The sequence below is a fragment of the Camelus bactrianus genome, chromosome 27, assembly GCF_048773025.1.
Source record: "Camelus bactrianus isolate YW-2024 breed Bactrian camel chromosome 27, ASM4877302v1, whole genome shotgun sequence".
In the NCBI taxonomy this organism is placed as follows: Eukaryota; Metazoa; Chordata; class Mammalia; order Artiodactyla; family Camelidae; genus Camelus; species Camelus bactrianus.
In genome coordinates, this window is record NC_133565.1 from 28,155,042 (window position 1) to 28,177,833 (window position 22,792).

Sequence of the window (22,792 nt, forward strand, 5' to 3'; positions counted from 1 at the left end):
TCTTCGTAAATTCTGCTTTTATATTTAACCCCCAAAGTGGAAACTTTTGCTATTTTTGATGATGGTCCAAATGAAGCTGACGTCTGTGAAAAATGTCCCAATTCCTTTGCGTCTCACCTGGGGGGCAAACCCATCTGATCCTTGAGTGCCTTCCCCAAGCTCCCTGAGATGTCCCAGCCTTATTCCTTGCTCCTCCCCGACCCCACTCATGGGTGTGCATGGCTGTCTCGGTTCTGCCCTGCACACTTCTCCTCTCAGAAGCCTCTGCAACCAAGTGGCTCCTGCCTTTGATCATGTAGTCGAGGGATCAAGAATGTCCTGTATCTCATGAGATGCAGCATTCCTCCACCATCCTTCTGCTCTTATACGCACAATTCACAACCTTCCTGAAAGCCTGAGAGCACTCTTCACCATGTGAGTTCCCCTGTAAGACATCATCTCTTCTCCTGCTCCCAAAGTTCCTTGGAGGGGAGGCCCTTTGTCAGACCTAGCTGCTTCCTCCGGTCCCTCAGGGGATTCTGGTGAATGTATCTTTCCTACCTTGCGAGTTAGGCTATAAACCCTGAAAACATGCGGAGATGCCGCATTAATTGGCTTAGTTAACCACTCTAACTAAACCCCTGGAGCACCCCACATACCCAGCCCCACACAGAGCTCCCAGGTCTGTGGGAGCCTGAACATCTGGGACAGAGAATTCTGTTGGAAAAGGCTTATTCCCTAGGATTCCTCCTCTTTAAGAATGCTCAAGCTGGAACAAGAATTAGGTAAATTCTAATTGGTAAATAAGTGTTTTTTTTTTTTTCTCAGAACAAAGACAGTCAAACAGTAAGAGTGTATTTCCCAAGGACCATAAAAAGCATATACTCCAGACGTCCAACACTGGAACCAACAGCAGTGAGCCAACAGGAGAACCACTACCTTCAGGTCTGGGATTTTGACTTTTTTGGGGATTTGTTGGTGGTGAGACATGTGCGAGGAAAAGGATTTAGTTTAAAAAAAAAAAAAAACCCTCCACGTTTTTGTAGTTTGTAATAAGTAAAATTATTCCTAGGCATTCAGCCAGCTTTTCCCTTCCCCCTCAACCCTTCTGTGGTTCAACTTGCTCCTTCTATCCTGAAACTTTAAAATAAAAAATCACTCCTGAGAATGCCCAAAGAGCTCACATCCCAAAGCCCATCATTTGTGGTAACGCAGGTATTGCTTTTCCAGCTGCAAAACGATCGCCAACTTGGCAAGTATTAATAGAGGGAAGATTTGCTAAGAATTGTGGAATTGATTCTTTCATTTTTCTTCTTTCACAAATATTTTTTTCCACACTACTGACTTTGTTATGCATCAGTGCTCTATCAGAAGAACCTAATCTAAGTATTTCAAGCTTGCAAAAACTTCAAGAGGCCAAGGGAGGAAGGTAGAGTTAAGAAATCAGAAATGCAAAAAGACACAAATGAACTTACGTACAAAACAGAAACAGACTCACAGACATAGAGAACAAACATGGTTACTGGGCGAAAGGTGGTGGTAGGAAGGGACAAATTGGGAGTTCGAGATTTGCAGATACTGACACTCTATATAAGATAGATAAACAACAGGTTTCTTCTGTATAGCAGAGGGAACTATATTCAATATCGTGTAGTGACCTATAATGAAAAAGAATATGAAAATGAATATATGTACATATATATATGACTGAAGCATTGTGCTGTACACCAGAAATTGACACAACATTGTAAACTGACTATACTTCAATTTAAAAAAAACCTGTCAAAAAAAAAGAGAGAGAAGTCAAAAATGCTAGAATCTCAGGGAACCTGTAGTGATGATCTCAGCTCAAAAATGAATAAATCACAGGACACACAGAAGCTGCTGTTAGACCTCGTGCTTCTTATACCGACTATGTAGGAATAATAATGACTATGTCATTTCAACCTTTTAAATCCTGAGCTAGTGCCTTTCATTTGCAGAATATCGCCTACAGGATATAACTCTGCAGACAGAGATTTGAGAAATGTAGCTCCTGGGCTTCCAACCTGCTGAGATGCAGGGAAAGCGTAGAAGGGCAATACAGTGTTGAGCTGCCAGTCAACAACCCATCCAGCTCATGTTGGTTGTGACCTCCTCATCTAGGGTGTTTATAGGGCATTTATTTTCTTCTCCTTAGACATTATACTACCATTATTACATGCACTGCTGTCCATTTGTTCAGCACTCATCTCGGTCTGTTTGGGCCACTGTAACAAAATAGTGGAGACCAAGTGGCATATAAACAACAGGCGTTAATTCCTTGCAGCTCTGGAGGCTGTGAGCTCCAAGCTCAAGGCACCGGCAACTCCGGTGTCTGGGGAGAGCCCGCTTCCTGGTTCACCGACAGCCTTCTCTTCTCTATGTCCTCGTATGGCAGAAGCAATGAAGGCACTCCCTGGGGCTTCTTTTATAAGGGCACTAATCTCATTCAGGAGGGCTCCACCTTCATGACCTGATTATCTCCCAAAGGCCCCACCTCCTAAGACCATCACGTTGGATGTTAGGATTTCACCCGTGAATTTGAAAGAGACACAAACATAACCACATTCAACAAGTACTTGCCCGGGGCTTACTCTTGCCAGGGCTGGGGATACAGAGGTGACCTAGCCCTTGAGAAGCTCACAGTCTAAAGAAGGAGGCAGTCATGTAAACAGGTGTTTGGAATCAGTGTGACAAGTGCTGTAATAGAAGAATGACCAAAGCACCGAGGAACATGGCAGGTCTGAGGAAGGGACCCTAATGCTCTTTGGAGAAGTCAGCCAGGTCTTCACATAGGTCATGATGTTTGTCCTGGGAAGAGGAAGAGCATTCCAGGAAGAGGAAGAACATTCCAGGAAGAGGAAGAACATTCCAGGCAGAGAAATCGGGATGTGCAAGGCAGAGAGAAGTTCCCTGTGGCATGGAACGTGAAGATCGAAATGACCCCCTCAAATCAGTTAATAAAAAAATTGGATATTCACGAGGCTGAAACTGCTGGTAAAGGTGGAGTTTTGGGGATATTTCAAAATTTGGTTTATTGGAACTACCTACATTGTTCTGCCGTCTCCTACACACACATACACGCATTGTGGAATATGCCAACCCTTCAGGGGTTAGCATTTCAAAGATACTCATTAACTTAACAATTGCTGGCTGAGTTCCTAATATATAACATGTCCAATCTGAAGGACGGGACATTCCAGTAGGAGAGAAGGACAACGAACAAGTAAACAGATAAATGTGTAAGGTATGTCTGTGTAGAAAATCTATAAAGAAAACAGAACAGGGTGATGAGATACCTAGGGATGGTTGTAGCCACTTTAGTGAAGGTAGGACCACGTGTTCACAAAAAAATTCATGTAAGAATGTTCATAGCAGTCCTCACTTCATAATGGCAATTAACAGCAGAATGGATAAACAAACTATGGTATATTCAAACAATGGGATATTATTCAGCAATAAAAGAGAAATGAATTACTGATATGCACAGCAATATGGATGAATCTCAAAAACTTTTGTTAAGCAGAAGAAGCTAAACACAAAAGAGTATATATTGTATGAAGTCCAAGAACAGGTAATACTGAGGTACACTGATAGCAAAGAGCAAGTAATTGCCTGGGAGGAGATGGGAATTGATTAAAAAGAGGCAAGAGGAGATTTAGGGGGTGATGAAATGTTATAGACCTTGCTTTGGATCATGGTTACATAAGTACATACAGTTGTGAAAACTTATCAAACTGCACACTTGATATCTGAGCATTCTGCTGTATATGAATTATACCTCAATAAAAAAAAAAACCACATTTTTTAAAAGAAATACATGTATGTCCTGCCTTGAACTATCAGCGTATCTCATGAAATGTGGCCTGGTAGAAAGAGTTCGATCTGGAGCCAGACACCCTGGGTTCCAATCCAGCTGACACATGAGGGACCCTGGGCAAGTCACTTAGCTTTTTTTCAGTTTCCACCTCTGCATATAAAAATAATCTAATTCACAGGATGGCCGTAAGGATTAAATAGAAAAATTGATGTTAAAGTGTTTAACTCAATACCTGTCATCTGGAAAATGCTCAGCAAACTTAGCTATTTAGAAAATTGTTTTAAATGAACTTTAATCCTGAGGGGCCAACTAAAAATTATATACTGTTCTGCAATGATGCCATATGCAACGTAAGACAAAAATTCAAAAATCAAAAGGAAAAACTGGAAAACAATTAAGTTAAAGAAATCACTCTGCTCTGAGAGGGCGCCTGTGGACACAGCTGGTAGCTATCAATTACTTGCGATTATTACAAGAAAATCTGGCACCTCCCGTGATCGTACACAAATCTGTCATCATCGCGTCCTACCTCATCTTTTGACCAAGTGTCAAAAGGGAAGGGAAAAACTGTTTGGAACAGGGACCAACATAGAAAAGCTGTAATTATTGGAGGTGATCAGTGTCAGCTTTTCTAAAGGAAAGTCCCGTTTTCACCTTTCCAGATGTCTCCATGACAGATTATTTACGCAGCTTCAGGACTGTGCTGAAGTTTAGATTAAGAATTAATGGAAAAGTAAGGATGGGACTGAAATGCCTCTTTAACCTTTCTGCTTAATCCCTGCTCCCTGCTAAATCATCTTTCATTTCTCCACCTGATCTGCTTGTGAGAAATGGAACCCACTAGGATGTCCCCCAAGAGGCCCTCCTCTCCTGTCCTCCTGGCTCCACTTGGAGAGAGCTAGAGGGCTGAGGAGGCAGCCCCTGCACAGAACATCTCCTCCCTCTCCCTGGGAGTTTTCTGGCAGATCCAGCTGGTCTGCAATAGCCCCTCTCCCAGGCTGTGGTCCAAGGGCCCCATTCTGGCTGCCATTCCACCAGTTATTACAGTAAGCTCGTTGAGGGAGAAGGAGATTTAAAGGACCCCCTTGCACTGTGTGATGGCTTACTCTCTGTGTGCTACTTAAAGGACCAGACAGGCGGCCAGCCAGAAAACAGCTCGTGGTGGGCTTTGGCCTTGTCGTCTCCAGCGCATCATCGTTTCTCGCCCAGGGTTGTCATGGCATTCATTTTCTTTCTGCAGAGCCTTTTTGGGAGCTGGGCAACTGGACACAATGTTCTGCCACCTGTGGCCACCTGGGAGCCCGAGTTCAGAGACCCCGGTGCGTGATGGCCAATGGGCAGGAAGTGAGCGAGGCCTTTTGTGGTCATCTCCAGAAGCCCCTGTCTGGGTTCCAGCCCTGTAACATCCGGGACTGCCCCTCGAGGTATGGATAGTCACTTCTTATCTCACCAGAACCAGGTTTTTGCCGGTTTTAAAACACACAGTAATTTGGATTTAATAACTCAGTCACTAAGATTTACTTACCGTGCACTGTATCAGGCCCTCTGCTAACTGCCTTATGTGGGGCACTTCACAATCACCTACAAAGCTGACGCTATTCGTTTTCTATTTCACAGATGGAGAAAATCCCTAGGCCACACAGCCACAAGGGCCAGAACTCAGACTGAGATAATCTGATCTCAGAGCCGCCGCTCTTAATCACTGCCCAAGTCTGCTGCCTGCACTCGCACTGCACCCTAAGAGCGCGGCGAAGCTGATCTCATGGGTTTACCTAGGAGCTCATGCAGGGGGCCAGACTCACTAGGGCTGCTAGTTAAAAGTTCTGTTTCCTAGACTCCAACCCAGAGGTAAAACCATTAATAACCTTACTGTGTAATAGATGACACTAATCGATAATTTTGTAAAAGTCCAAAATCAAACGCATGATCCCCACCAAACCCGACCCATCCCCTGTGTTCCAGCCCACAGCGACGGCATCCTAAACTCCCCTTCTCCTCTCACTTCCATCCACGCTTGTCAATTTCCACTGTTACCACTGGGGTCCAAGCCATCATCATTTCTCACGATGATTTCTCCAGGAGCCTCCTGAAATTAACACAACATTGTAAAGCAACTATACTTCAGTTTTTAAAAAATGGAATTCTTTTCCCATCCAAGTCCAGGGTTCCCTTAGAGAAGCATGGGCCTCTGGTTAGGAAGCCCTGCTGTGTCATGTCCCAGCAGCAGCTTGAACATCTTCAGTGGCAGAGCTCTCTGTATCTCCAAGGTGTCCACTTCTAAGATTAGTCTCCTGAAACCATCAGAGTATGAACTTTAGAGTCAGATAAGTCTAGAATTTAATCCCAGCTCTGTTGGCATGTTAGTGATGTGACAATAGCTATTTGACCCCACAGACATTAGTTTCTTCCTTAGAAGAATGGGAACAACATGGCAATTACATAAGATAACATGTAAATATCCTGCTGCAAAAAGAGCTTATAGGTGCCTTAAAAATACTTTCTTCCCTTTGTTTTCAATCAGTTGAAATTCACCTTTTTGAAATCTCCACCCGACTGTGCCCAAGCTCTACTCTCTGAGGCTCTCACGTACTTGAAGATGGCTCTACCCCACCTCTGTGTTGGTTGGTTCTATGTGGTAATTCTGTCGCTTCTCTGAGTAAAACAGAATCTGAGAGTAGGGCTGGGGGTTACTTGTGCTGCTGCCCTGTCCCAGGGAGACGTGTGACGGCCCTGACACATTCATCGTGTTAGGATCCGGTTTTCCTTTGGAGGACGCTCTCTGTAGGGTCTGTCATACCAGTCCTTACTAAGCGCCTGTGGATTTTGTTCCTAGGTGGTTCGCAAGCGTGTGGTCAGAGTGTTCCGTGTCCTGTGGTGAAGGATTCCGCAGTCGGCAAGTGACATGTAAGCGCACAAAAGCCAACGGAACTGTGCAGGTGATGCCTCCAAGAGCGTGTGCCCCCAGGGACAGGCCTCTGGGGAGAAGACCCTGCTCTGGTCACCCGTGTGTTCAAGGGCTGGTTGACCCAGGGAACCAGGTAATCCCGACAAATTCTACTGTTTTGATAGTAGGATAATCATCACCTTGTTTCTAATACTTTTTTTTTTTAATTTTGTGGGGGGATCCTATTGGGCTTTAAAATGAATGTATGTATCCGACCTCAAGGATTGCATTTAGAAGTCATAGTGTCTCTGTCTTCCACTACAAAGGCAAACCAAGGTTGTGTCCCTCTGAGTGCAGCAACTCAATAGCAGAAAGTCCAGGACAGACTGGTTTGAGGCAGTAGGAATAAGAGCAGGCTTTAAGAAAAGGAGCAGAGGAACATTAGTAACATGTGCACAAAAGTGTCAGAACCCATATCCCAAATGCTACCTTGAGTAATATTATAATAAAAAAATACTTGGGAAGAATTTTAAAGAAGTGTGTAGGACCCTGTATTAGTCTGCAGGACCGCCATAACAAAATATCCCGGACTGGGTGCCTTAAACAGCGGAAATTTATTTTCTCACTGTTACAGAAAGTCCAAAAGCAAGATGTTTTCAGGGCTGGTTTTGGTGAGGCATCTCTTCCTGGAGTGTAGACAGCCACCTTCTCTCTGTGTCCTCACATGGCTTCTTCGCTATGCGCACACAGAAAGAGAGAGATTTCTGGTGTCACTGCCTCTACTTACAAGGACACTATTCCTATTGGGTTAAGGCCCCATCCTTATGGCCTCATTTAACCTTTAACCTCAAATAGACCCTATCTCCAAATACAGTCACATTGGCAGTTAGGGCTTCAACATATAAATTTTAAGGGGATTCAGTTCTGTCCATAACACTCCACCCCCTAGTCTCCCCAAATTCATATCCTTCTCATGTGCAGAATATATTCACCCCATCCCAATATCCCCAGAAGTCTTAACCCATTGCAACATTGATTCAAAATCAAAAGTCTCACTAAATGTCACCTAGATGGAGGATGGGTGAGAAATGAGTCATCCTGAAGCAAAATTCTTCTCCAGCTGTGAACCTGTGAAACCAGACAAGTTGTGTACTTTCAAGACACAACAGTGGGACAAGCATAGGATAGATATTCTTATTCCAAAAGAGAGAACTCAAAAAGAAGAAAAGGATGATGGGTCCCAATCAAGTCCAAAACCTGGCAAACATGATTCCACTAGATCTGAAGAATCTTGAGAAGAATCTTCTTTGGCTTGATGCTCTGCCTTCCAGACACACTACGGCAGCAGCACTGCCCCCGTGGCCCCAGGGAGCAGCCTAACCCTCATGGCTCCTCGGGGTCTCCCTGCCCCTGAAGGACTGGCCCACTGAAATCGCGGAGGGAGCCCCACCGTCTGAAACTCGGCGGGGACCACCCTTTCCCCAGGGCCTGTAGTAGGAGCGGCAGCCCTGCTGATTTCTGAATCACCTTTGGGTCATTTGTCCCTTTTCTTGAAGAAGAAAGCATGTTTGCAGCTGAACAGCTTCATCATCCATCCTGTGGAATCCCCAAGGTTTGAAAGCCTTCATTTACTGTGTTCCTTTTGGTGCAGACTGGCAGTGTCTCTGCTGGCGCAGTCCTGCCTCTGTGCCTCACTTCTGCTGGGACGGCTGCCTCACTCCATGCTGACCTCCTCATGAAGCGGCTGCCCAGCCGCACCTTTCGTGTCCTCTCCAGAACGTACTTTCTCATTTTTTCTGAAGTACAGATGGACTGAGAATTATCCACATCTTCAAGTTCTGGTTGAACCTTTTTTCTTAACAATTTCTTCAATTCATCTCTCTCCTCTCACATTTTACTGTAAGCAGTAAGGAGGAGCCAACTTGCACCTGGAACACTTTGTTTAGAAATCTCCTCAGCAAAATACCCAGTTTCATCACTTGCAAGTTCTCCCATCCCCAAAGCAACAGAACACAATTCAGCCAAGGTTGGGTTTTTTTGCCACTTTATGATGAGAATTGCCTTTCCTCCAGTTTCCAATCGTATGTTCCTTCTTTCCATCTGAAGCCTCACCAGAATCACCTCTAATGTTCATATTTCTACCAACATCCCCTTCAAGGCAATCTAGACTTTTCCTGGCATGCCCCTCAAAACCCTTCCAGCCTCTCCCCATCACCCAGTCCAAAGCCACTTCCACATTTTTAAGTATTTGTTAAAGGGGCACCCCACTTGTCAGTATCAGAATCTGTGTACCTGCATTAGTTGGAGTTTCCTGTAGGAAACAGAACCAATAGGGTGTATGTGTGTGTGTGTGTGTGTGTGTGTATGTGTATGAGCCCAAACTCACAGCATACGGCAAAATAAATTCTGACCTGATTAAAGTACTCAATATAAAAGTAATTAAACTGGAACAGAACTATCCTGATGGGAAAGACCTTTTCAAACATAAACCAAATTTATAAGGAAAATTAATTGTAGTTATGACTACATAAAAATTTATGAACTGCATGTCAAAAATATTTTTTTTCTATAACTGAGTTCACCTCAACACACAAGCCTCCATTTTTGCTCAGAGCAGGAAAACCCAAACTTGGCAGTAGCTTATGGTTTTAAGCATATTCATTGCTGAACCTAAGCCTGATCCAGTACAGACTAGCCCTGCCCTTTTCCCTTCTCTCCAGATGTGGTTTAAGTTTCTCAGGGAAAAGAGGAGGAAAGGAAACTGAGGTGTCTTCCTGGCTCTGAAGGAGGGCTATCTGGTCCTCAGAGCTGGGCTTCCACCCTCCCTAACTCCCCTTGTGGACAGCTGATCGCCTGGAGCTAGTCTTTGGCAGTCCCGCCGCAGCACGTGACTTTGGTACCCCAGCATGCGCGAGCTCACAAGGTTGTGTGTCCTGCGTTGTGCTTTTGTTCCAGTGTCCTGGACATTGCCTGGGTCGTGCGGTGAGGACGCAGCAGCAGCATCTAGTCTGTCAACACCACAACAGTTCTGACTCCGGCTGTGATGACAGAAGGAGGTAGGGGCCCCACCCTAGGGCAGCACACCACCTCTCCTGCTCAGTCAGTGACTATGACCACCTGAAAAGCAAGTCATCTCTCCTGTATTATAACTGCCTCTCATAATGGACAATTCCTCCTAAACTATGATTTCTTGCAGTACCATCCTCAATAACCTGTATTATACTGAAATGTTAATTAATATGTGCTATTTATAATCACAAATTACTTGGATGTTAAAAATACAGAGATACCCCAAAGAGGGAAAAAAGTAGCATTGAAAATAGACAGATATCTTCCCCTCTATATATACAAAGCTGGTGAAGCCTACTAATACTTCATTTAGGTTTACAGATGAAATCTTCCTAGTGTTTTCAATGAACTACTTTATTCCTCTGGTTAGAAACTGTTTGATTAAGACACGGACTCAGTGGGTTAGCAGAGAATAAAACAAACTTTTATCTTGTTAAGGGGATTAAACAAGAAAAAATGTTCTTGCTTTTCTCTTATCTAAAAGTCTGAGCTGGTAGATGGTTTAGGAGTAGGAGAGCTTTGTTCCATGAGGTCACCCAGAGACACCCAGACTCCTTCCATGTGGCAACTCCCCATCCCAGAGGGCGTTCCCCAGCCAGAGAGACGGAGGAGAGAGCTGGGAAGGCACGCTAAAGGGGACATTTGGAGATCCACCACTCTCTTTTTGTGTCACCTTGGACTACCTAACCTCCTAATCTGCAAAATGAGGTCTTATTGTTCATGGGATGTTATGGCTGTGAAGTTTTGGTTAGTTGGCTGAGTGGGAAGCACGCAAGCAGCCTGGGTCATGGAAGATGCTCAGCACGTGGCGCCTCCTTTCTCCTCCACGCCCTGAGTCTTGCTGGAGAAAAGGAGATGACCTTGACAATTGGCTGAGTTTCCATTTTGAGCCTTCAGTAAGGTTTGGCAATGTGGTGTCAGCTGCATTTCCTATTCCCCACAACACAATTCAAGCCAGAACCACTCTCCTCAAATGGAAAATGTTTGGAACAGCTGCCCTTATTCTCAACAGACAACCTAGTTTTCAGTTTTGCTCAGAAGATAGAGACCACACACAGACTGATACGCATCACCCCAGATGTTTTGCTTTGCCCCCTCAAAGATGCGTTTACAATACAAACACATATGTGGATTCAGCTTTCTTTATAACATTCCAGACACATTTTTCTGAAAATTGCTTTTTCTACTTATCAATACATTATAGCCTTTTTTTTTTCCCATCTGAGTACATAAGAGTCACCATATTCTTTTGAATTATTATATGTAATATTACCTCATTCCACTGCTGATGGACATTTGATTGTTTCCAATTTTTGCTATTATAAACAAATGCTGCAGTAAACATCCTGGAACATAGATCTTTATGTACAAAGGGTAATATTCTTACAGATTTTAGATATGGAACTGGATTAACAGTCATGCTCATTTGGGTACTACTCAAATTGCCATCAAAATGTCTATACCAACAGTATATATTTTCATCAACATTATATAGATTTTCAATCTTTTAAAACTTTTGCCTATCTGATGAATGAAAAGTTATAACTTCTTCTAATTTGTACTTTTCTGGTTACTTTTTATGATGGCTCTTTGTATTTTTTCTCAAACCCATCCACTTTTTTTCCATCTTTGCCACCATCATCCTTGGCCAAGCCATCCAAATGGTCTCCCTTCATCCATGCATGCTCCTTTCCAATCCAGTTCCATACTACAACCAGAGTAATCTTTCCCAAAATGCAAATCTGACCATACCACCACCCCACCCCATCTCCCTGCTAGATTAACATCACTTCAGAGGCTCCACTTGCTCTTAGGAAAAAAGTTGACCAAAATCCACAATGTGGCCTATAAAATATTGCACAGCCAAGTCCTATGTCCCATCACAGCCTCATCCAAGACCTCACTCTCTCACTCTCTGTGTTCCAGCCACACTGTCTTAATTCAGTTCCTTGTGTCTGCCATGCACTTTCCCACCAACAGCAGCAAAAACAAGAAGCAGAAAATAGAGAGAATAACAGATGTTGGGAGGTTCCGTACCTGAAGTGGGGTTTTAGAGAAAGAGATATGGAAATGAACTGAAAAGCAAGACATTTTTAAAAGAAATCATAGAAGAAAAATTCCCAGACCTGAAAGGGAAAAGAGTCAAGCTGCCTTTCATTTTCTCTATTGCTTCTGCTTCCTCCAGGACTGGCTATTCAGCTGTGACCCTGGTGCTTTTCTTTCATGCTATTTGTTTTCCCCAGACAACTGTTGGTTTATAGATGAAGGATGAGTTTAGTTTAGAGAGCTCCTGTGGGTTGCTTTTGCAGTTTTCTGGCCTCCTTCCCCCCCCCCCCCCAGACCTCTTCCACTGACTGTGCATGCTTACTGTGGGTTTGCTGAAGGTAGATAAGGTGTTAGATCTCCCTTTATGGAGAGATGGAGCATGGAAGGGGAGCAGTGGCCCAGCTGGAGGCCCCCAGTTGCCATAATATGGCCTCAGTAAATGTAAACACCTCAGGGTGTTTTATAGGGAGTGATGTTATTAGAGGCCTTGAGCAGAGGATCAGTGGTGAGCCGGCTGTCTGCTAGCCTCTTCCATAGGCCCTGGGAAGGGTTTGGGAGGTGTGGCTTCCATTGAAAAGAGTTACAGAGGGAGTGAGAATTATCAAGGAAGAGCTAGCACATTGCCCATTGTGGCAAGAGGACAACATGAGGACCTGGGGAAATGCTTGAGGACCCAGAGAGTTTGTTCCTCAAAGTGGTGATTCCTCACCTTAGCCAAGAGTCAAAATTACCTGGGAAGTTTCTTAAATAGAGATTCTTGGGCCTCAACTCAGAGTTCATGAATCAGAATCTTTGGGAGGGAGTGGAGCCTGGCAATCTACATCTCTTTAAAGCTGCCCACGTACTTCTGAGAATAAGCCAGCCCTGGCATCTACGGCCCAGAATCAGTAGTTCCATCTGGCTGATGATGAAAGGGGTTATTTGCGGTAGGAGCAGAGCTGGACTGAATAGGAATGAGAAACTGACAAAGGCTAGTAGAAACAGGGTTACCTTATGATTTCTGCTGCCATTTCTACTTTCACGTGTTATGTGGAAAAGCACACAAACTCCATTAGTGTGCACGGTGTCGGTGCCCAGACTGGGTCCCCCTAGCTCAGGCGTCCCAAACCCCAGTCCCACCCCATCCCTGGCCTGAAGGAAGCGATGCTCTCTGCTGGGCAGGCTTGCATGGTTTTATTGGGTCCTTGATGACTAACCTCTTGGGCTTCAGCATAGGTGTTGTTCTCTAGCTTCCTGGGCGCCTCTCATCTTTTATATTTAGGAAGCTAAATAGTTCCTTCAGGCTTCCCACTGGCCCTACCTTCTATCAAAACAGAAAAAGTGGCTGTATTAGTTAAGGTCCTTTGGGCTGGAAACAGCAAAAGTCAACTTGGAATGGTTCATACAAAGAGAGCAGGAGACTTCGTATTAGGACAGGACCGCTGCTCTTGCATTCAGCAATTTGGTGTCTTTTAAAATGTATTCTTTGAATATTTGTTCAGCTTTTTCCAGTCGAAAAGCTGATCTTTGCATAGGGGGACGGCTAAGGAGTACTCTGTCTCTGCCCAGCTGTCCAAAGCAACTCAGCTTTTGGCCTCTAAGATTCATACCCAATGGGGAGAACAAAAACCCTGCAGTTAACAGGAAAACTTCATCCCTCCTCTTCTGAGAAATCTTATAAACAAGTTTGGTGTGACAGTGTTGTTTAAGTAAACCCTTTGATGGAGTCTCCCCCTACTGGCCAATCAAAGTATTGCTTCTAACTATGTGTAATACTAGAGAAGTTCAGGTGATCACAATTTTCTCCATCTTATGACATTTCCAGTGGTGTTTCAACACTCCTTACAGATTATGTGCCCCAATAAGGAACCTTTTATAGATATACCAAAATGTCTCAAGAATTCAAACGGAGACTGCCATGAGACCTCAGGAAGGACTGTTACCAAGGGATGGAAAGTCATTGGGGGTGATTCCTTCTCTCATCTATGAAGCGCTGTGTGTTTCTGCTTCATTCTTTGTTCTTTCCGAGTTTTTTTCCTACTTCTCTGGACTGTGTGGCAGAGTATAACCTATAAAAGTATTGAATCACCGCGCTGTACACCAGAAACTAATATAATATTGTAGGTGAATGAAAAAAATTAAGTACCTGATGTATAAGGTGGTTGTGAGGATTAAATGAGTCAATCTATGTAAAGTATTTGGAAAGTCCTCTGGAACATGGCTATCCAAAAAATATAAATATACAGCGGATCCTTTCTGACAACAACAGCAACAGAAACAGAAGGCATTAACTTTCTGTTCTATTTTAAAGGGTAAGGAAACCAGAGGTAGATCCCTCTTCCCAAAAGGTCTTTGTTAGTTCCCACGATGAGTCGTGGTGTGACCTAAATGTAAACCAGGAGCACTTCTCTTAGCAGACAAGATTGCTCACACACCACTTCATACTCACACGAGAATGTATTTCAAGTGCTGATATAAACAGAACTTCAAGTCTGTTAACAGATGTCTCATTCTTCTCTTCTTTGCCTAAACTGATCTGCTCCAGCTTTATCAGGACAGTGCATCTTTTGAGGTGTGTCCCTTGACTGGGTGTGGGAGGCTAATGGAAACACGTGGTTTGCTTGCCTCTGTTAAGATCACGATTCCTCCCCCACTTTGCTTAGTCAGCCGGGAGCAATGCAGATCAGTTTCCTGTTGCATAGGGTCCTAGTTGTCAAACCTTTAATACATCGAAAATGTAGTATGGTTAAAGACTTGATCCCAGCAAGAAGTGACACCCCACTTCTCCATTTTCCTTTCTTTTGTTTGTTTGTTTCATTTCAGAGCCACCTGGAGGAGGAACTGCTCATCAGGGGCTTGTGACACGTGTTGGCGCCCCGGCCCTTGGAGGCCCTGTACGGCGGCCTGCGGCAGGGGCTTCCAGTCTCGGAAAGTCGACTGTGTCCACACAAGGAGCTGCAAACCAGTGGCTGAGAGACACTGTGTGCAGAAAAAGAAACCCGCATCCTGGCGGCACTGCCTGGGGCCTTCCTGTGACAGTACGTACCCCGCTCAGGTATCACGACTGCCCCCGAAGCCTTGTCCAAACCAGACCACCTGGTGCCTTTTGCCAGGGTCGTGTCCACAGGGGCTATTCTGAATGGATGTGGTATCTTGGGACATGAGGAGATTAGTGGCTTTGATGTGGGTGTAACTGGGTGTTCTTTAGAGAAAAAAAGAGTTGAGTGAGTAGGGTGGTCAGTGGCCTTCTGATGAACACTGGTAGCCTCTGCAAAAACTCCCTTTTGCCTGAAATCTCACCCCCTAAGACAGGGACTCATCCCCTAAGACTCCCCATAAGATGGGACTGGCAGGTATGCAAATATCCTGAAGTTGTACGTAAAATGTAATCTTGTATATATTTTTCCAAGGAGTGGGTCCATAGCTTTGATAAGTTTTCCTGGGGGTCCATGACCCTTCAAAAGCTAAGCAGTGCTGCGGTGAGCACTGGGGGGCGGCCCGGTGGCCTGAAGGGCTGGGAGGTCCCTGGAGGCCCAGCCACGAAGCGAGTCCAGTGCATCTCTGACTCCGCTGCAGAGCAGTGGCTCTAACCCAAGCCTAGTTTTTTCACTTCACTCTGTGATCTTAGTTTCTGCTTTTCATAAATCAATTGCTTTTTTTTTTAAACTAGGTTTCTAGTGAGCTACATGTTAAATGGAAATACATTTTTTTCTTTACAGGAGACTGCACAGACACAACTCACTACTGCACGTTTGTAAAGCATCTTAATTTGTGTTCGCTAGACCTCTACCAACAGAGGTGCTGCCGGTCGTGTCAAGAAGGCTAAAACTTTTGGGGGAGGGTGGTCAGAATGCTGCTGTGAAGATAAAACAAAAATGTAAAAGCTCTTTTCCCCTTGTAGCTGGTTCAAAACATGTATTTCTTAAAACAAACAAACAAACAAACACACTCTAGATTCTACCAACAGAGGTCGATGCAAAATCACCACCGTTAAAATTTGTTACTGTCATTTCCCTGTGGTTGGGTTTTAACTCTAACTCTTTTAAATTATATATTCCAGGACTAACATCAAACCCCCTGGCAGGCAGGCCATTGCACTTGGGACCTCGTCCTGTCCTAATCAGGAAAGCACCGAGGTCACCTGCGCATTGTCGCGAGCTGCCTCTTCCTGTAATTTGCAGACGAGTATAGAGTGGAGCATCGAGAGGGCTTGGGAAGCACAGCAACTGATGACGTCTCTCAGTTTTAGGGTTTCAGCAGGTTTATAAGGCATTTACGTTCTAGAAGCTCTGGCCAGTAGTTGTTAAGTCGTTGGCGCTAATGGCATTTTTATGGATCCTTGAGTTTAGTCTGTGAAAAAGAGACAGTCACTCTGGACAGGCTCATGACCCTGACTTTTCCAGGGATCATGGTGGGTGGGGTGGGGGGTGGGATGGCGTCTTGTCCTCGCTCTTCGAGAACCTGTGGAAGAAAACACAGAGCAAATGTTGCTGCCATTTTCGCAACTACGGAAATCTATCTGTGACCAAATGAGGCATCTTGGAAATCAGAGGGAAAGCTAACCTCTTCTACTGATGGTGAAGATTCAAAGCTTTCTTTTTGAAGAGCTGTGAATGAAACTTTTTCTAAGCACTATTCTCTTGCACACAAACAGAAAACCAAAGCCTTATTAGATCTAATTTATGCATAAAATAGTATTTCTAAGGATTTTTATTTTGGAAAAATCACAAGAAAGTAATCTAAATTTGAAACGCGATCATTGAAAGGAGTTGTTGATGGTAAATAATTGTTTTAATTTGAACTGACTTCTCAGTAAATCCAAAGCAAATTAGGGTTAGGTTGGCAGGTGCAGTGAGGATGAGGGGTTAAAGTTAGGATCTGGTGATCAAGTTTAGGGTTAGTTTGGTTTTAGGATTGGGTTAGGTGAGAAAGGAAGTTAAGTTAGGGCTAGGGCTAGGGTTGGCTTCAGGAATTAGAGTTAGGGCCAGGTTAGGTCAGAGCTGGTTTGGGTTTAGATTGGGCCGATGCTGGTGTTAGCGATGACGTGTCAGGGTGGAGGTTAGGTTTCAAGTAAATGTTGCTGCTGAAGGATTTGGGGACGAGAACTAAATTGTAAACTCTAAAGCTGATTTCATTAGGGGGCTTTTTCCTTACATGCTACCAGTTACGGCTTTAGATGCCACACAACGCCAAGTAAGTGGTCACACTTCTTTATTCCGTGTTGCACTTGCCTGTTCGCACACCATCTACAGCAAAGTTCCCTGAAGCGGGAGTGCTGGACTTAGTCCCCGACCACTCGTAAGTGGACAGTGCGTTCCGGCTTTGGCTTTGTCTGCGGACAAGCGTGCTGAGTCTCTCTGCCCTATCCCGAGCGTCAGGCCTCTTGTTCTAACTTCAGCCTCACCGACACTGGGATGAGCACTACTGTACGCGGAGGGCTTGGTGGTTGGGAATGGATGCGGGAACGTGAGTTGTTAATCATCAATCACACTTGATTGTTGAAGGTTTTTAAATTAAAAGAGAGATCATTTGTAAAATACTCTTTGTATATATTTATTATATGACTTAAAGGTGCAATATTTTATTTTGTACAGAATGTAATAAAGACATGGGACATATATTTTTCTTATTAACAGAATTTCTTATTAAATTGCTTCACCTTTGTATTTAAAGTTGCTATTTTTCATTTGCTATTGTACTTTTTGTTATCATTCAGATGGCATTCCTGTGTACTGTATTTTACTACTGTTTCTATCACATAAGAGTTGGTATTTCTCTTTCATGATCCTTAAGTAATTCAGAAATAAATGTACTTTGATTATTCAGTGGCATCCTTATAAATAGAGGTGACTTATTTGCATTCTGTTCTTGGTAGCCTTGGGTGTTGTCACCTTGGCTGCCTCCTTGTGAGTCCAGGAGCAGCCCTTCTGGGCTCAGGGCCTTGGACTGCCCTTTGGAGAGTGCTTACAGGATTCAGGGCAGATCACACAGAGATTCACTCTGACACCCCCATCCCAGTCACTGACTTCCTGTGAATCACAGTCAAAAGAATGTCAAGGGCAGAAGGGGTGGAAGGGAGTCTCAAATGGACAGCTGGAAACAGGTATGGAGGTAGGTGTGGTTGGGAGAATGGAGCTGGAGGAAGTAATACTCTTTTATTTTTGGCCACCGTAAGGAGTTCACGGACTGACTTGAGATGTCTGCACCCAGAGGCTTTTTAGCAGCACTTGGTGAGTGACCCCTTCAATTCCTTCCAACTCATGCAGTTGACGGGTTTGAGCTGCTTAGGTCCTCTTGTATGTGGATTTCTTTGAGTAGTAAATACAACACCATCTGAGGTTGGTTGAATATGTGGACGCAGAACTGCAGATACGGAGGAGTGGAGTATAAGGAGGGCCAACTGTAAGCCATAACGCAGGTGCGGGGAAGGTTGGCACCCTTGACCCCCACGTTGTTTAAGGGTCAGTTGTATAGGGCTTTAAGACTGACAGTGAAAAAAAAAAAAAAAAAGACTGACAGTGAGTCTTTATAGAAAATGTTCATGTGATTGGAACTGAGATGTCCCTTCATTTGCCATGGGCTTTGGAGTTTCCAAAGTCACTTGGTGAAGATGAAAATTAACCATTTGACAGTAACTTGTGAGACTATGTTAACCTCACGAGGCTGAGCCAAAGCAATGGGACACCGCAAACATCTCAACAGTGTACTTCCTTCTTCCTTTTTCATTCTTTCCTTCCTTCTTTCATCTTTCCTTTCCTCCTTTTCACCTTTCCTTTCCTCTTTTCTTCCTTCTCTCTTCTCTTTCCCTCTTCCTCACTCCTCTTTCTTTTTCTTTCTATCTTTCTCTCTTCCTCTTTCTTTCTTTCTTCCTCTCTCTCTCTCTTTCTTTCTCTCTCTCTCTTCCTTCCTTCCTTCTTTCCTTTCTTTCTCCCTTTTCTTTTTTTCTCTCTTCCCTTTCTTTCTGTCCTTCTCTACGGCCTACATAAGTTACAAGGAGTAGAGAACATTAACAGGAGAGAGAGGAAAAGTTACAACTTTATTTCCAACTCAGAGGAATTTTTCTAGGAAACTCCCTTTATTTTTTTTTTTTTTTGGCAGTTTGAAATATTTTTTAAATCTTCAGTAACTATGCAAGGACACAGAAAAATTCAGATTTCACAGTAAAAGCACTGATGGGTTCTCTCTTATGTACAGTGTGACGAATTCCCAAATGTTCTGTCTTTTACATACTGGCATTCGGGGATTTCATCATTTTTCCACTATTGCCCTTTTTTTTTTTTTTTCTGCTCGGGTTCTGGTCTCGGATCCCACGTTGCATTTGGTTGCTTTGCCTCTTCAGTCTCCTCTAGTCTGTGACGCCTCCTTAGGCTCTTCTTGTCCATCATGATCTTGACACTTTTGAGCATGACGCTGGCTAGGGATTTTACAGAATGCCCCTCAGTTCGGGGTTATCCAGTGTGTGGAGTGAGGTTATGTGTTATTGCCTGTCTCGGTGTGTGGTATCGGGGGGATGGTGTGTCAACATGAGCTGTTACTGGTGATGTTTACCTCGACCTTCCGGTGGTTTCTGCCAAGTTTCTTCTCTACAGAGGAAACTATCAACTAAACTCTCCTCAGTAGAAGAAACTACTATTTTTCTCTTTGTAATTAATAAATATTTATTTTAGAGGCAATACTTTGAGAATATGCAGATATACTGCTTCTCTTTAAAGTATCGTCCCTTAATTGGAGTATCCACTATGGATTGTGCCTACAACATGAAGATGTTCTAATTGTGACCTTCTGTTTTCTTCATTCCTTTTAGTTTTACTAATTGGAATCCTTTGGATAGGAAGTGTTGTTCCTTATTCCCATTTATTCACTTATTTATTTATATCCATATAGACACACACGTGTATATGCAAATGTTTTAATACACATACATAAATATACACATATATTTATACATACAAATTTTATATATTTTATATATTTAATAGTATATTATATTAGATGTTATAAATTATATATATTTTAATATATACAAATGTATATACATATATATATATGTGTATTTGGGGGTTGAAATCCAACACTCATTATTTTATTGCTCAAACTATTCTGGCTTTGGCCATTGGGAGGATTAAAAAGTTGAGCACATATACACTAACCCATGAACGCACACGCGCGCGCGCGCGCACACACACACACACACACACACACACACAGAGCTATTTTTATTTTCTGCATCTGTGAATTCATACTGAAAGCTTGGATGCCAGTCCAGCACTGTGGGGTCATTATTATAGTCTAATCTTTTTCTCGTTTGTGAACTTCTTTCTCTGACAGGGAGGAGCCTGGCTCTCATTATCCACCGTGTATTTTCTCGGTGTGACCTTAGTATACACATAAAGTAGCCTCAGAATTGCTAACGCATGCCCCTGTGAAAGGGGAAAAAATGACCAGCTAGAGGACAGTGTTTGTATACTGTTCTTTTGTCTTTTGCCTTACAGTGTCCAGTCACAGCACTCTCCCAGGCTTACTCGGGCCATCCCGTCTTCCCACCTCCTGCAGTGTGGTTATGTGATTCCTTCGTACCACAGTTATGCTCATTTGTCACAGACTGCATTCTTCTTGGGTTCCCCCCACAGCCTGGGTGACGGTTTTTGTAATTCTACGTGCAGTTACATTGAATCTGTGGTTTCCAGTTTTAATGGTTTTGACAAATTCAGGGTTGTTTGTCTACCACCACACTTTCTTACGTGACGGTTCCAGCATCCCCCACGTTCACGTATTCTGCTTCTTTGTGGTCAGTTGTTCCCCCTCTCCTGTCCCCCTAGCATTTACTGATTTATTTTCTGTCCCTATAATTTTACCTTTTCTAGAATTTCGTGTAAGTAGGATCATACAATATGTGGCCTTTAAGGTCTAGCTTTTTTCACTTGCTGAAACACATTTAAGATTCATGCATGATTTGGGATGAATCAATCATTTATTTCTTAAATTGGCTTTCTATGGCTGTACTATAGATGTTTATCATTTTTTCAGTTAAAAGACATCTGGGTTGTTTCTAGTTTGGGCTGATTATTAATAAAATTCTGTAAATATTCACCTATAGGCTTTTGTGTAAAACTAAGTTTTCATTTCTCTTTGATAAATACCTAGGAGTAGATTTGCTGGGTCATATGATATGTGGATATTTACAAGGAACTGTCAAACTGTTTTCCAAAGTGGCTGTACCATTTTATGTACCAACAACATCTGAGTGTTCCAGTTGCTCCAAATCCTTGTCAGTTGATATTTTCGGGGTGTGTGTGTGTGTGTGTGTGTGTGTGTGTGTGTAGGTGTGGGTGTGGGTGTGTTGTGTAGCTATTCTAATAAGTGTGCAGTGGTATCCCATTATAGTTTGAATTTCCCTATTGATTAATGATGTTGAGTATCTTTTCATATACTTATTTGTCATTTTAATGGGTTGAATTGTGTCCCCTTACCAAAAAAAAAAAAAAAAAATCTAACCCCCAGAATGTGACCTTATTTGGAAGTAGAGTCTTTGTAGATGATGAAGTTCAGATGAGATCATTAGGGTGAGTGACATTGGCGAAAGTCCTATGTCTGTGAACCTCAGTATGACTGGTATACAGGTGCATGCACACAGGGAGAAGATGAAGGCGGAGACCTGCAAGTCACGAAACACCGAAGATGGCCAGCAAAATTCCAGAAGCCAGGGGAGAGGAACGGAACAGATGCTCCCTCACCGCCCTCGGAAGGAACCAACTCTGCCAACACCTGGGTCCCAGACTTCTAGCCTGTGAGACGGTAAATGTGTTAAGCCACCCAGTTTGCGGTACTTTGTTGCAGCAACTTTATAGACTAACTCACCAATTGTGTATAGCCCTTGGTGAAGTATCTGTTTAGATCTTTTACCCATTTTTTTCCTCCTGTTGTCAAATTTTAAAGGTTCTTTATATATTCTGGACACACATCCTTTGAAGTCTGTTTTACAGATGAAGAAGCAGGGCTCAGACAAGGAGAGTGACTTGGACCCGGTCACACGTTAGCCTGTCTGTGGAAGAAGATAGCCTTGCCCCTGCTCTCCCGGACTCCCATCTTCAGATGCCTGCTGGCAGGCAGCATCTCCCAGCCACATTTCCTTGTTAGCCATTATAGTTCCGTACTGTCTGCAAATAAAGAAGTGTTAATGGGGATATTGGAGGTGATGGTGAGGTAGCCCTGGCCACCCTAGAGAGCAGCTATCAAATGTGTGCCATGTTCAGGGATAGGTTGGGGAGGGGTGACATTGGTGAAAGTCCTATGCCTGTGACCTAGGGTAACAGTCTGCACATCCACGTGGAACAGCATTGAGTGGAGACAGAAGAAACGCTAAAATGGTAGCAAAATGAAAGTTCCCTGATGTTTTGTTGGACACTGTGATCCTTTCAAAAGTATATTAACAGCATTCTTTTTAAACAGCCTTTTTGCAGTTTGCTAACGTGGTTACAAGGTTCACCTCCTCCTCCTCTGATGAATGTGCAGAGGTCTCCTCTCCCCTTGGTATTAGCAGGTCCCCCTATCACACAGCGATCCTCAGAGAGGGCCGTAGTTTTGTATAGAAGGCAGCCTGTAAATCTGATGTATTTAGGGGCTGGGGTATGGGATTCCCAGCCTCTGACTGGTGCACACTCCCCTCCTTTCTTCCTGCCGTGAAGTCTTTGTTTTTAATAGTCTTTATTTTTCAGAGCAGTTTTAGGTTCACAACAAAATCGAGTGGAAAAGGACAGAGGGTTACCCTACATCTCCTGCCCCCACACATGCACAGCCTCCCGACTGTTAACAGCCTGAACCAGAGGGTATATGTGTTACAATGGGGGATGGGACAGTGACATGTCGCAATCACCCAAAGTCCATGGTTTACATTTGGGTTCACTCTTAGCGTTGTTGTCCAAGCCTTTCTTTCTGATGTTTGAGTCTGTGGTCTTATTTTGCACAACAAGGACACGCAGGGAGTCAGGTGAAGG

The 22,792-nt window shown here is 43.6% G+C and overlaps 1 protein-coding gene across 4 annotated transcripts in view; it reads left to right on the forward strand.

The window, feature by feature from the left end:
* The window catches only part of ADAMTSL3 (ADAMTS like 3), a 262,233-nt gene extending 244,610 nt beyond the window's left edge, over positions 1-17,623 (forward strand). For 2 of the 4 annotated variants that reach the window (XM_074354068.1, XM_074354069.1), the window contains exons 25-30: positions 808-924; positions 5,061-5,244; positions 6,654-6,858; positions 9,660-9,760; positions 14,622-14,836; positions 15,518-17,623. In XM_074354068.1, coding sequence (XP_074210169.1) covers positions 808-924; positions 5,061-5,244; positions 6,654-6,858; positions 9,660-9,760; positions 14,622-14,836; positions 15,518-15,624 — 929 coding nt within the window. In that variant the 3' untranslated portion in view covers positions 15,625-17,623. The other 2 variants (XM_074354070.1, XM_074354071.1) reach the window with 2 other exon arrangements.
* Positions 17,624-22,792: the final 5,169 nt, after the last annotated feature.